Below are 14113 nucleotides of genomic sequence, written 5' to 3'. Positions count from 1 at the left end.
ATGTTTGGTGATTTCTTCGGTGGTCAACAAGGTGGAGGTCAACAAAGAGTTCGTAAAGGTGATAATACTCAAGTGAATATCAATGTTGGATTGAATGATTTCTATAATGGTAAATTATTAGAATTTGATGTTGAAATGAGAAATATTTGTGAGAAATGTGAAGGATCTGGTTCAAAAGATAAAGAAACTCATACTTGTCCTAAATGTAATGGATCTGGTACCATAGTGATAACTCATCAAATTGCTCCGGGAATGATCCAACAAATGAGATCTGGCTGTGATGAATGTAATGGTAAAGGTAAAAAAATCACTAATAAATGTGATTCATGTCATGGTCATGGTGTTAACCAAGGTTTAAGACATTATGAAGTATATATTCAACCTGGTCAACCAAGAGACTCGAATATAGTATTGCATGGTGAAGGTGATAAAAGTCCAGATTGGATTGCTGGTGATTTAATTGTATCTTTAAGAGAAGAATTCGTCAAGAGTTGGGGTTATAGAAGAGTTGATGATAATTTATATAGAACAGAAGTTTTAACTTTGAATGAATCCTTATCAGGTGATTGGACCAGAAGTATCAAATTTTTCGATGATGATGATAATCTTTTGAAACTTTCAAGAAAGAAAGGTGAAGTGGTTCTTAATGGAGAAATTGAAATCGTTAAGGGTAAAGGTATGCCTATTGTCGAAGATCCAAACCATCCAGATCCGTCTGAAGAGTATGGTGATCTTTTCATTGAATATAAAGTCATTGTCCCTGGAGCTCAGATAATAGAAAAAAATAAACCAATTCCTGAAAAGGATGAACTATAGATAAATCTAGAACATGCATAATCAATTGACAACCATCTAAAAGTATTTTGTTTTTACTTACTTTAATTATCATTTTAGCTTCTTGTATAAACACATCAATAAATATATAATAATAATATTAAACTTTGAAATGTAATATTTAAATTTGCAACTAGCAAGTTTTTCTGTCTAAAATTCGATTATGTAAGTTTCTGACAATGTCGAAATTTGAGACACAACTTCAAATTGGAAATTCAAAAAGAGACAACAAAGTATCAACTAGTTGTATATTTCAATACAGATCAATTCACACCATGATAAAACAAAGAACAACTATATTCAATCCAAAAGATACTAATGATGATGTGGTTTCGAAAATCACTCGTGAAAAGATAGTAATTCAAACCGATAATGATGAAAATGAGCCATTTATATTAGAGAATAAAATCACTTTGCCGTCAAGCGCAATTGCCACAACCGTTAATCAATTCAATCTAATTAAACAATTGAGAATTCAACTGAATGATGATTCCATAAAGAATGATACAGTATTCACATACAAGTTCAGTAACGGTGTCAATGTTTATGTTATTCCTAAAAATGTCGAAACTAAAAAAGATCAAGAACAGTTCTTTGAGCAAGTGAATGTATTGCTAAACCTGTTATTGGGAATCGATGTTAAAACTGATAATTGGATAAAGACTATCAATTCGTTATATTATCACGATGACATCAGTAAAAGGTTGGATCTAACTTGGTTTCAAGATGCTTCAGATGAAATACAAGATTCAAGTGAAACCTATGATTTGGTATTCAACAATGAGGATGGGAATCCAACTATAGTTTTGAAACAATTAACTTATTTACCACCTTCAGAAGAGTTTTCGATTTCATTGAATGAAAAAGTACGTAAAGAAGTCGGATTATTTATAATCGATAAGCATATAAGTACGAGTGACGATATTGTGTTATCAGGATTACGTGTAATATTTGATAAGGAGGAACAGGTTCCAGCAGAGGAAGGATCTAAAGAGGAAGATTACATATTTAAGACCTTATTTCATATTAAGCCTCGTCATAGATTCATTGATTCTACTTCAACTAGTTCTATTGTTAAGAATGGGTTACATCCAATTTTAAAATCCAACTTTCAGTCCTTCACTGATATTCAAGAAGTTGATATTCTTGAATGCAGTTTGTATTACTACATCAATCTTAACAAGTCATTAATATTTGATAAATACCAATCAATCCCTAGCGGATCATCATTGGTTGTTCACAATGGAGTGTCCAACTTAGAATTACCTGAATATAAAATCACCGAATGGGGAAGTGAAATATTATTCGAATTTAATAATATTAGTCAAGATGATATTGAATTTACTTTACATTCAAGATATCAGTCACCCAATGAAATACAAAACGCAACCGTAGTAAACAACTCATTACCAGAAATCTTTTATGGATGTAATGTTAAGGATGATTTCTTGTTGGATAAATCTCCATTTGATTCAAGATTAGAAATTGGAGGTAATTACGAACGTTACTTCACTGATAATACGGTATTCTATCATTTGACTCATACTCCACAATCATCTGTCACGATAGATGTACCTAATGCCACAGGATCTATCGAAACTATATCTACCGTTACATTAGTTTCTGTATTATTCGGAGTGGCTATAATAATCTATACTCTTTTAGGAGCATTTTTCAATGGTCATCGCAATTCTGTCACTTTTGAAAAGAAAAATGAATAAAATAAATAACGTCTATAGAAAACTCAACAAAAATGAACAATTTGCACCTGATTAGTAATTGAGTCCTGTAATATGACTATTGACTTAATGAAAGGTTCGTCAGGAAACGGCTACTTCAGTACCTTAAACTTCAATTATAGTAAATGCCGCAGCCCTGGTAAATTTTATTGTTGCCGTAAAATTATGATGATTCAATAGTGGCTTTTCATTTTAGTGTCGCAACTTTTTTGAATTTTGTGTAGCCGTCAATTAGTAAGCCCTTAAACTTTATCAAAAGCATAAACATATATATATAGTCAGCTTCATTACTTCTAAGACAGGTTTCTGTAGTGGAAAAAATTTAAAGGAAATAGGTAGAAATGACTGTCCCAAAATCATTGAAGGATACTAAATTATTCCAACCAATCAAGGTTGGTAAGAACGAATTAAATCACAGAGTGGTGTTTGCTCCAACCACAAGATATCGTGCTCTTGACGATCATACTCCATCCGATTTGGAATTACAATATTATGGTGATAGATCCCAATATCCAGGTTCTTTAATTACCACAGAAGCTACCTTTAGTGCCGAACAAGGTGGTTTATTTTCTAATGTACCAGGTATTTACACCGAGAAGCACGTTGAAGGTTGGAAGAAAATTAACGAAAAGATCCATGCTAATAAATCATTTTCTTCTATTCAATTATGGTATTTAGGTAGAGTTGGAAATCCTAAATTACTTAAAGAAGCAGGTTTACCTTTCATTGCACCATCTCCTGTTTATGTCACTGACGAATCTAAAAAGTTAGCCGAGGAAGTTGGAAATCCATTAAGATCATTAACTGAAGAAGAAATTCAAGATATCATCCATGTTCAATATCCAAAGGCTGCCATAAATGCTCTTGCTGCTGGATTTGACTATATCGAAATACATAGTGCTCATGGATACCTTTTAGATCAATTTTTACAACCATCTACAAACCAAAGATCTGATAAGTATGGAGGTTCGATCGAAAATAGAGCTAGAATAGTGCTCGAAATAATCGATGTCTTACTTCCTATTGTTGGAGCAGATAGATTAGCAATTAGACTTTCACCATGGGCCAAATTCCAAAACATGAAAGCGGAAGAAGATGTGGTTCATCCAATTACTACTTTCAGTTATGTCATTAATGAATTGCAAAAGAGAGCTGATGTAGGTAATCAATTGGCTTATATTTCTCTTGTTGAACCTCGTGTTCAAGCTAGTTATGATGTTGAAAAGGAAAACCAGGTTGGTGATAATGCATTTGCATCATCAATCTGGAAAGGAAACTTCATCAAGGCTGGAAACTACACCTATGATGCTCCTGAATTTTCAACGTTATTGAATGACATTGAAGATAACCGTACCTTAGTAGGGTTCTCCCGATACTATGTATCGAATCCAGATTTAGTTAGAAGATTGAGAGATGGTTTAGAATTGACCCCATATGTTAGAGCCACGTTCTACACCCATGATAATTGGGGCTATAACACTTGGAATTCGTATGACGAAAATAAAGAGTTTATTGAGGCTGAAGAAGTTAAAGTGGTGGCAAAACCAATTAAAGGTGCTTATGCTATTTAGAGATATATAATCATCTATAGAATATACGCGTATTTATCATCAAGCCGCTTTTAACAGATCAGATAACTTAAGCCTAATTTATAATCAGAAATATTTATAATCAGAATGACTGCAAATTATTGTCGCACCACAAATGACGGGTTTAAAGCCAGCCACTGTAAAATCCGAGATCTGATATGATTATCAACCATAAACAACGTATGATGAATGAGGTGTTAGCCGAATGATGCAGAGAAGTATTTAAGCATTTAGATATCACTTCATTTCAAAAATTTCTTAAGTTTTCAAATAAGCTCATTAAGTTCAATAATGACTAAATCTCCACCATTAAAAAATACCAAAGTTTTCCAACCTATCAAGGTAAGTATTAACACTATTTCAAACAGAGTTGTATTTGTACCGACAACAAGAAGAAGAAATCTTGAGGATAACACACCTTCACAGTTGACTGCTCAACATTATGACGAAAGATCGAAGTATCCAGGATCATTAGTCATCACTGAAGCTACTTTTGTATCTGGAAGAGCAGGAGCTTTATCTACAGCACCAGCTATTGAAACTAAAAAGCAAACTGAAGCTTGGAAAAAGGTAGTGCAAAGGATTCATGATAATGGTTCATTTGCTTCGAGTCAGCTATGGTTCTTGGGTAGAGTTAGTTATGAACCAGAGGTCTTGAAACAAAAAGGATTTGATTTGGTTGGACCATCTGCTATATATTCGAGCGCAGCCAATGAAAAGAATGCTATAGCTGCTGGAAATCCTCTTCGATCATTAAGTGAAACTGAAATAAAAGATATCATATATACCGATTATACGAATGCAGCTAAGAATGCTATCGAAGCCGGATATGATTATATTGAGCTTCATGGTGCTCATGGGTACCTTTTAGATCAGTTCTTACAGCCAGTTTCAAATGCAAGAACTGATAAATATGGTGGATCAATTGAAAATAGAGCAAGATTTGTTCTAGAATTAATAGATCATTTGATTCCAATTGTTGGTGCTTCTAAATTGGCTATTAGACTCTCCCCATGGGCTAAAGCTCAGGGTATGATTGCTGAAAAAGATTCTGTTCATCCTATTACTACTTTTAGTTATTTATTAAATGAATTACAAAAGAGAGCTGATACAGGTAACCAATTAGCGTACATTTCAATTGTTGAACCTCGTGTTAGTGGTGGTCTTGATGTTGCAGATGATCAAATTGTTGGTAATAATGATTTCATCACTCAAATATGGAAGGGTATAGTAATCAGAGCGGGAAATTACAGTTATGACGCTCCTGAGTTTAGATCCATTCAAGAAGATGTTGAAAATGATCGTACATTAGTTGGTTTTTCAAGATATTTTACTTCTAATCCAGATTTGGTGAATAGATTGGCCGAAGGTTTCGAGCTTACTCCTTATAACAGACCAACATTTTATCTGGAATCTAATTGGGGATACAATACATACAATGAATACGGTGATAGTAAAAGCTATTTGGAAGATGAAGAAGGAAAAAACTTACCAAAAGAAATCAGTGAAAGTATCAACACCAAGTAGTCTACGATTTATATATTGTTTAATAAAAAATTTATAGATTGTTTAACAAAATAATTTATTTTTAGATATTTGTAAGAAATAATGAGACCCTGTTGAAATTTATTGTAAGCATAATCAAACCAACAACAGACACAAGCTTTACAAAATCAGGAACCTTTAATAAGAAATTGCTTTCTTCTAGTTTTATATTAGAAGCAATGGCTTTCAAAGACTTGGGTCTTCTTTTGCGTTCTTTGTGAGCCAGCAAACCTTTGTACTCTAGTGATTTCTTCGTAGATTTCACATTATTTTTAGCTGTTTCCTTGGCCTCGGTATTAGCTTTATACCTTAATCTCTTTAATTGCCTTTTGGTAAGGGGTTCGTCTACAACTTCATCTACAACTTCGTCCTTCTCTTCCACGATATCTTGTTTCAACTCACAGTTGGCTCTATACCTCTTTCTTTTCCAAGCTCTTTTTGAAATAGGATTCTCTTCTTCTAAATCGATAGAAGCTTTCTCGTCTCTACCTTGCCTATCTCTTAAAGTTCTTGATCTTGCTTCATAGATCCTTTTATTTGTTTCGATTCTTTTTAACTCTTGTTCTAGTTTTCGTTCTGGTTTTGGCTTCCTCTTTCTCTTCTTTATCTTGTTTGTGAACTGGCTTTCATCAATATATGGAATATCATCTTCAAAATCAAAGTCCACCACCTTTTCGGACTTCTGTTCATCTTTTTCGGAAATTTCTTGATCTTTATTAGTCTGTTTATTATTCTTACTTTTGGATTTTCTCTTTTTTGACCTCTTTGATCTTGATTTTGGAACTTCAGATACCAGAATATTCTTTTCCGATTCGATATTAATAGCTACCGAGTTTGAATTTACTTGATTGTTTGAAAGATAATTAAAATAACCGATTGTACTTTCTGATCTTTTTCTGACTTGCGTCTTGCCAAAAGCTAACGGGTAAACGTTTCTACGAATATCAGAGCAGCTTTTAGTCCTTCTCAACCTTGGGTCATCTCTGGTACAGATTGGTTTTGTAATTTCAGATTCCTCCAGACTATTCTTTTCGGATTCGATATGAATAGCTGCTGGGTTAGGATTTACCAGATTGTTTGAAAAGTAATAAAAATAACCGACTGTACTTTCTGATCTTTTTCTGACTTCTGTGTTACCAAAGTAGGATGGGGAAAACTTTCTAGGCATGTCAGAACTGCTTTTAGTCCTTCTTAAAGTTGAGTCATATCCGGTATAGAGGGACATTGTACTATTTGGTTAGTTTTAATTCAATCTTTGAGTATAGAAAATCAAAGTTTTATATTTTTGGTATAAACAATATCTATCTAAATTAGAAGCAAGACTATTTACATTCTATGTATTAACATAACATAATGCTCAAGTTTTACCTGTATTCTTGCCATGCTTTGAAACTCTCTTCTGCTTCTAAATAGTGGGCTGCGAAAAATAAATTGGTAACTTGACGGGGAAAAATATATAGGAAAAAAAAAATGGAGTGAAATGTTTCAAGCCTTGAGCATGATGCTAAAGAGTTTAAGTGTTATAATTATAGAATAAATAATGATTAATATAACATAGAACCTTAGAACATAAAGTTTGTTCTTTCAAATGAACCTCTTTAATAATAGTATTAATCGGGATCGCAATAAATAATTTAGTATGATTCAAACCTTTTGAGGACATCATCGTATTTTGTTGCTTATTATTATGAAACTAGATTTCCAATTGTAATATCAAAAGCTAATTGAAATGTATATGTTTAAGTGATTTATGTAATTGCTAATTGGACTTTAAATTATAATGAAATAAGCGTCTTAGTTTATGCTGCTTAAATTACGAAAAATATATACCAAAGGGGCAACACATAAAATAACAACAGATAAACAAAGCAGGTAAAAACAAAAGATGTATGTGTTCCATCCATGGCAAACAAGGTGCTGTATCGATTGATTAAGATCCAAACTAACTTATATTTGTTTTAAGTGCTAGAGGAAAATAAATTAATTCAGCGTAAAAATATTTAATGGTAATCCAAATTTATTTAAGTAAAATTCGCAAAAGTTGGTATATACTAGGCATCAACAAACTTAATGATAAAATTACAAATAGTATAGCAAATGCTCGAAGTAAGAAGAGACTTGTATCATTGTACCTAGACACATTAAATAATAACAAAATATAATCGAATCCCAAAATTTCAAAATCTTTTCACTGGGAGTATTGTAACTGAACTCGTTTATACTATTGTAGTCGTTCGGAGTTTTGGAAGAAGTTTGATCATGTGAATCATCTTGATGAACTTGGTGAATATCAGTTAATTGTCCCTTTCGACCACTATTCTTCCACTTTCTGCCACTCATGACTATTGTTTGGAATACCTTTGTATATATGATAGATTATTAATCAATATAATCTATGTTTTAATTATATAGAATCTCTAAGCAGAATAAAATAATTTGTAGCTCACACTTTATTTCCCTTTTGAGAGATTCTTGATTGCGAAAAATATTCTGGTAAATTGGAAATAGAATGAATTATGTTGACACAGAGTTTGTCCATTTCTTGGATATTCAATTAAGTAGACATTATCTCTGATTACTACTTAAAACTCTAAAACCGCCTATATGAACTTTCTGACTAGGAAGAATACCGTGAAAATCGTATAAATTAAGAATGTTATTGCCATAGTTTTGACTAGTGAAATGGACATAAGGATCATTTTGAAATACACTTCTTCAATTGTATTCTTTACAAGGTCAATATCCTTGTCTGTTATACCATCAGCAGTTTTGAACTTAGACTTTGACATTAGAGTTTTGATGTATGTAAGTGGTTCATTACATGTTAACTTTATTTAATTTGGAAGAAGTGATTTATTCAGCTATTCAAGCAGAACAAAATTATTAAAATGAACCAACTCGCTATAACTGCTAACTATATTGTTATGTGGTTTTCATTACGTGAAGTACGAAGCAAATCAAGAGACCTAAACAAATAATCAGAAAAGATATTAAGATTGAATAAATGCAAAATAAATAGCAGTTCCAAGATTCAATTACATATAACTGAATTATCTGATTTATATTTGACCATTCTGTTAGATTATCTTTTATTTCAAGATTATTCTCAGTAGAAAGTGTTTCGTTAACAAGAGTTTTCTTAGGAGTTGATATTTTTTGCTTTCTTAATTTGCTAGTTCTATAAACAGCAACTTTCCTGTAGATGAATCCATTCATTACTTGATGTAAATAGTTATAATAGTATAGGTTAAGAATATTTTTATAATGATCTTTACAATAAAACTTTCTCAATGATTAGAGCGACGGTTTTGGAAGCAGAGTAAAATCAATTTTAATTAATTTTACTCATCATTTCATCATATGTTATAGAAAAGGAGTTTCTATGAAAAGAGGTTTTTTACGAAACGAGATTTTTTACGAAAAGAGTAGTGTTACCTTGAGGTATTTATTAAATAATTCCATATATATATATTGATATTTGATATTTTGTAAATAAATTCAGTTTGATGGCATGCTAATTAGTTACTACCCCTAAATTGAACCTAGATTGCCCATAAATAGCATAGAAAGTACACCTATTAAGAATAAGTCTAATTATAGCCAATTAAAATTGACGATAAATGATCCTTGTCTCCACAAATTTGATTTGTTTTAAGTTAGAGCTGTAGCAACTAACAATAATGGTGATACGAAGCAAAGAAAACTTAAGAAACAAAGACAAACTTTATAATGTTCAATCGAATCCTTAATCAATTTATCTAATTGATTTTCACCTGTATCGAGTGTTTCTTCTACTGCAACTAACATATTTGAAATAACGATCTTATTGAGCCTATTGGATGTTAAAATGATGTGAGTAATGAAAATAAAACGTATTGATCCAGTTTTATTTAATTCCATAATTAGCAGAATAAATCGTTTAACTTGTCCATAAGCAGATAAAAATTTAGCAAACCCTTAAAAAAGCTTATAAAGAAGAACTAATAAGATGCTAATCCAAAAAATAATGGCCAATACAGCTAGCACTCTAAGAACCATAAGCGCACAATCACTGATCTTGTTGTCGAGCTCCTTAAGGGCTTTTATAGTTTGAGGATTAATTTCTTGTTTGACATTATATGAAATGTGCTCTAAAGAAATTGAATTTTGAGTAACCATCTTGAAATTTGATTAGAAATGAACTATGATCTTTTGAAATTAAGAATATGCAGCTATACTTATTTAATTATTTATCATAACAAAGTTCTCGCTAATACGAAAGAAATTTAATGTCACTAAATCTAGGCAGGCCGCGACAGACTTCGCTGAAAGTTAGTGTTTATATATCTAATACCAGTAAACAAATGCATAGGCAAATAATTATTGAAATAACTTTCATAATCCCAAAGCAAAATATATATGTATTCCAAATTTTAATGATCTTTTGACAAAGGGCTCGATCTTGGTCCATGGCTTCGTTAGCACCCTTTTTATCCCTTGAATCTTGAATTTCTTTATTCACAATCATTATGGGTACATTTTTGAAATCAGATTTTCCAGTATCCCTAATTTCTTGATCTGGTTTGCCATTAGTGGCTTTAGTTCTTTTCCTATTCTCCATATTCCTCTTATCTTTCATATTTGTAGTGTAACGTGTTCCAACCACTAATTGTATTCAATTTAAAATTACACACTTCTACTTGATATTTGTTTTCCGTCGGTAAGCATGACAAAATAGGAATTAATCCGGTATACTATATGCGCAAACAAAAAGCGCAATTAACCATTTTAAGTTATCTACTTCGTAAAGCAAGGATCTCATATGTTTAAATAGCTTCGATTTACTGTTTAAAATTGCTACGACATTTTAAATAATAAACATAATATATAATAAAAAATAATAAAGTAATAAAGTAATAATAATAATAATAATAATAATAATAATAATAATAATAATAATAATAATAATAAAAAAGTTTAAGTTATCTCCAGACCGAAATAAAAATAATAATAAATATATCAATCCATTATTGTAGAACTGGAAATTTTTTTTAAAATGAGATAACCAATTCCTTTATATAAATAGATATGATACTTAAAAGTAAATTGAAGATGAAATGGAAAAAATGACCATTTATCAGCAAAAAGGATTATTAAAACATAATTTAGTAAAGATTCTGGATCCAATGTAATAACAAAAAATCATTAAAGGAATGACAAAATAACCTAAATTGTTCTTAATAAAAGCTTTAATTCCTTGAGAATACTTAATAAAATTATCTAAAAGAAGATATCTAGCAGCATTTCCAATAGAGTTGTCAACAGCAGCATGAGAAATAGTTTCAGCAGGTAAAAATTCTTTCATCGTAATATTTAGAATCTTATTACCATCTTCCTTTTCAATAGCTTGCTTCTTCTGTTTAACAGCTTCTTTATTCTTTCTCCTCAATTGACGTCTTTTCTTATTTTTCTTTTCTCTTTTCTTCATTAATCGCAACGTTTCAACGTTGATATTGGGGTTCTTTGTGTTGGCGTGTAATGATTCAGGCATCTGAGACAAAAAAAGTAGTAAGATTGGAATAATAAAAACAAAAAACGATTATAAGGTAGCTATTATTGGTTAGATATGGAATGATGTAAATTGTATGAATAAGTTTATTGGACTAAACACAGTACCCAAGAAATAAAGAGTAATATAAATAAAAGAAGGAATATAGAAATAAAGGTATAAAGAAAAATATTTGAGGATAAGTCAGATTTGCAAAAGCACCCAAATAGGCTGCAAATGCCACAAACATATTGTCATAAAATAATAGACAAAAAATAATAGACAAAAAATAATAGACAAAAAAAAGAGACAAAAATAAGAGACAAAAAATAAATAGAAAACTGACATAGACTTTTTGTTCACTTGGTATTCCAAGATATAAAGGGTAAATACTTATCAAGCGGATTCAATGGATAATTTGATTATATGTTGTCAATAGAACATCAACATTTGTATGTTAAATTGTATTGTATTAGATTAGTCATATGATGTAAGACTGATATGCTACTTATGATTAGTATCACTTACGTTGATACACTCATGATTATGTTCACACTTTTGGCATCAATTCTGACACTGAATATGTCAGAAGGTGATATAAATTATATCACCAATTGATTTGAAGTACTAATTCATCCTGACATGATGATGGATTGATTGATTCCTAGAAGTTGTTGACAACAATTAGTTTGGCAGCACAAGAAAAATAAATTATAAAGAATCGCCTTTTTTGTCTTTAACAGAATTGAAAAGGAGGGGAGGATCTGAATAGGGTCGTGCATTCTGTTCATTTATTGTTTGATCTATTTTTACCCCTTAAAATATACTAAAGTTACAAAATCGTCATTTTGAATAAAGTATTCTAGCAATAAAGAAATAAACATAACTAAGCTTGGATTGATGCTTGATTAAATCTTTTATTGATATGAAAATTAGAATATCTATCTTGTTGCGTCATAGATTAGTCACCACTTAAGTATGAATTATTAACATTGGCGTTGGTATCCACAAAAACAAATTGATTAGTTCAGTAATAAATTTACATTATAATAACAATTGATTCTAACATAAACATATATCAATGTAGGGGAACGATAATCATGGAATTCATTAAAGCTGAATATGAACTATATATAAACAAGAAGGGCAATTATACATCAATCGATTTCTAGGTTAATGATTTCACACATTGAAAACGTACCTGATGACAAGTCCGGCTAACCATTAGGGAGGAGCTAAATCAACAGTAGATTTAGTTCAGGTCCCATTTGGCAAATCTATAATCTACATTTTAAATACTCATAGTAATAATATTTACATTAAAAAACTATTAATAATAAAAAGATATCATAAGACATATCAATAATTAGTTTAAATTTTTATTTACTAAACATTTTCAGTATATTGTCTGCTCCGCTAAAAGATCATTGAATTTGATAGACTTATTCAGCATTACAACTAACTTTGATTCCGAAATCAAACCTTGTTTAGTTTGTCAGACTTTGATTTTGTCTTTTTAGATGATTTTTTGGTAACTTCTGAATCAGATTTGGAAGATTTATCATCTGACAAATCTTTCTTGGAATCATTTGAAGTGGTTTTTTCAGAATCATTTTCTTCATCATAAGAATGTTTATATTCTTCATCTACCTCACTTGTATATTTTCTATCATACTTTAAGTAATCGTAAGGATTTTTTAAGTTGATGTTATAAATATTTGCTCTCTTTTGAATAGCTTGAGAATACGTGGTGGTTAAGTGTTTTGAACCCATGTTTAATAATTGGTATTAGTTATCTATTATAAAGAATAAAGAAACAGAAAAGAAAAGAAAAGAAATGAGTGTTTGTAAATTATAATGAAATCTACAAATATATATGAATAGAAAAATCTTGTTATGCTTCTAAAACAGCATAACGGTATAATATATACCACTTACCTTAAATGGAATATATTCAATTGGTGAACTACAAAAATTATTACTGCGCATAACCTTTCTCAGTTTATGTTTGAAGCTTTTGGCTTTAATTATAATACATTTAATACTCAAATTGTAACTATATCGTTTATATAAGTCATTATTTAAATAAAAAGTTATGGTGGTTGCAAATAAAGTCAAACCATAAATAGCACGTATTTAAGCGACTCAAGTAAATATCTTCGAAAGATGTTGAACAGTATAAGGTGCAATTTTCATAGATAAATCATAGAATTGGGGTTCAGTCAAGCTGAAAGTAGTCTGAACTTTAAATATACCCTGCCTAGTTGAGTCCCAGTATATATTTATTGTAGATATTGATACAATTCCCAATCTAGATACTTTCTTAATTAAATTTAATCTTTGCTTGTTGTTTGTTTATCATTTTCATCTTCTTCTGGATTTGTGAGAGTCTTATTTCTATTTCTAGTAATATCTCTAATAACTTTATCTTCATTCTTATAACGTAATTTTTGATATTTCAATTTAGAGTCTCCAATGTTTTTGTAGTACTTGACTTTAGCGTCCTTACCGTCGCCATCAACATAAACTTCAAATTTTGACATGTCTGGATTGGCCATTTTTGATAGCAGAATAGTTAGATCTAATAAATTGTTGTTAAGAATGAGGTAAAGAAATGAAATATATAAATAAATCAAAAATGAAATGAATTCCACAAATATATATAATGCAAGAATTCTTGGTATGCTAGTTTAATCTTCTAATGATAAAATATGTTTGGTATGCACGCATACTGTTCTTTCATTTCCAAACTTAAATCGTATCTTTAGATACTATGGATACTACAACTTCAATGATATAGACAGAATGAGTTTATGTATTAACTATGTAGCTTTATTTGATTTCTTTTTATTTTTTTTTAATTTTTTTTGATTTTTGAT

General features: G+C 30.5%; 6 protein-coding genes across 6 annotated transcripts; 4 read left to right on the top strand and 2 right to left on the bottom strand. All coding sequences in view use genetic code 12, as the record gives it.

Moving 5' to 3' along the window:
- Positions 1-15: 15 nt before the first annotated feature.
- On the top strand, positions 16-914 carry DFJ63DRAFT_320880 (uncharacterized protein). The gene has a single exon (XM_064907264.1). It carries the CDS (start codon positions 136-138, stop codon positions 814-816), a length of 681 nt encoding a protein of 226 aa, XP_064760129.1. The 5' UTR covers positions 16-135; the 3' UTR covers positions 817-914.
- A 195-nt stretch (positions 915-1109) lies between these two features.
- On the top strand, positions 1110-2555 carry DFJ63DRAFT_337505 (uncharacterized protein; the record flags this gene model as incomplete). The annotated part of the gene is made up of 1 exon (XM_064908562.1): positions 1110-2555. One exon carries the CDS (start codon positions 1110-1112, stop codon positions 2553-2555), a length of 1446 nt encoding a protein of 481 aa, XP_064760128.1.
- A 180-nt stretch (positions 2556-2735) lies between these two features.
- DFJ63DRAFT_239671 (alkene reductase) lies at positions 2736-4299 on the top strand. The gene has a single exon (XM_064904310.1). It carries the CDS (start codon positions 2915-2917, stop codon positions 4142-4144), a length of 1230 nt encoding a protein of 409 aa, XP_064760127.1. The 5' UTR covers positions 2736-2914; the 3' UTR covers positions 4145-4299.
- DFJ63DRAFT_239645 (alkene reductase) lies at positions 4299-5719 on the top strand. Its single transcript, XM_064904307.1, has one exon. It carries the CDS (start codon positions 4454-4456, stop codon positions 5687-5689), a length of 1236 nt encoding a protein of 411 aa, XP_064760126.1. The 5' UTR covers positions 4299-4453; the 3' UTR covers positions 5690-5719.
- Positions 5720-7359, bottom strand: DFJ63DRAFT_239644 (uncharacterized protein). The gene has a single exon (XM_064904306.1). The coding sequence runs from the start codon at positions 6930-6932 to the stop codon at positions 5751-5753; it is 1182 nt and encodes a 393-aa protein (XP_064760125.1). The 5' UTR covers positions 6933-7359; the 3' UTR covers positions 5720-5750.
- Positions 7360-9358: 1999 nt separating this feature from the next.
- DFJ63DRAFT_337501 (uncharacterized protein) lies at positions 9359-13007 on the bottom strand (the record flags this gene model as incomplete). Its single annotated transcript, XM_064908561.1, has 5 exons — positions 9359-9529; positions 9689-9865; positions 10080-10318; positions 10913-11207; positions 12717-13007. 5 exons carry the CDS (start codon positions 13005-13007, stop codon positions 9359-9361), a joined length of 1173 nt encoding a protein of 390 aa, XP_064760124.1.
- Between the last annotated feature and the right edge of the window lie 1106 nt (positions 13008-14113).

The sequence above is a fragment of the Scheffersomyces coipomensis genome, assembly GCF_036884675.1.
Source record: "Scheffersomyces coipomensis strain NRRL Y-17651 chromosome Unknown DFJ63scaffold_7, whole genome shotgun sequence".
Classification (NCBI taxonomy): domain Eukaryota; kingdom Fungi; phylum Ascomycota; class Pichiomycetes; order Serinales; family Debaryomycetaceae; genus Scheffersomyces; species Scheffersomyces coipomensis.
Note: the sequence above shows the minus strand (reverse complement) of the source record. Positions and strands in the feature narration are given on the sequence as shown.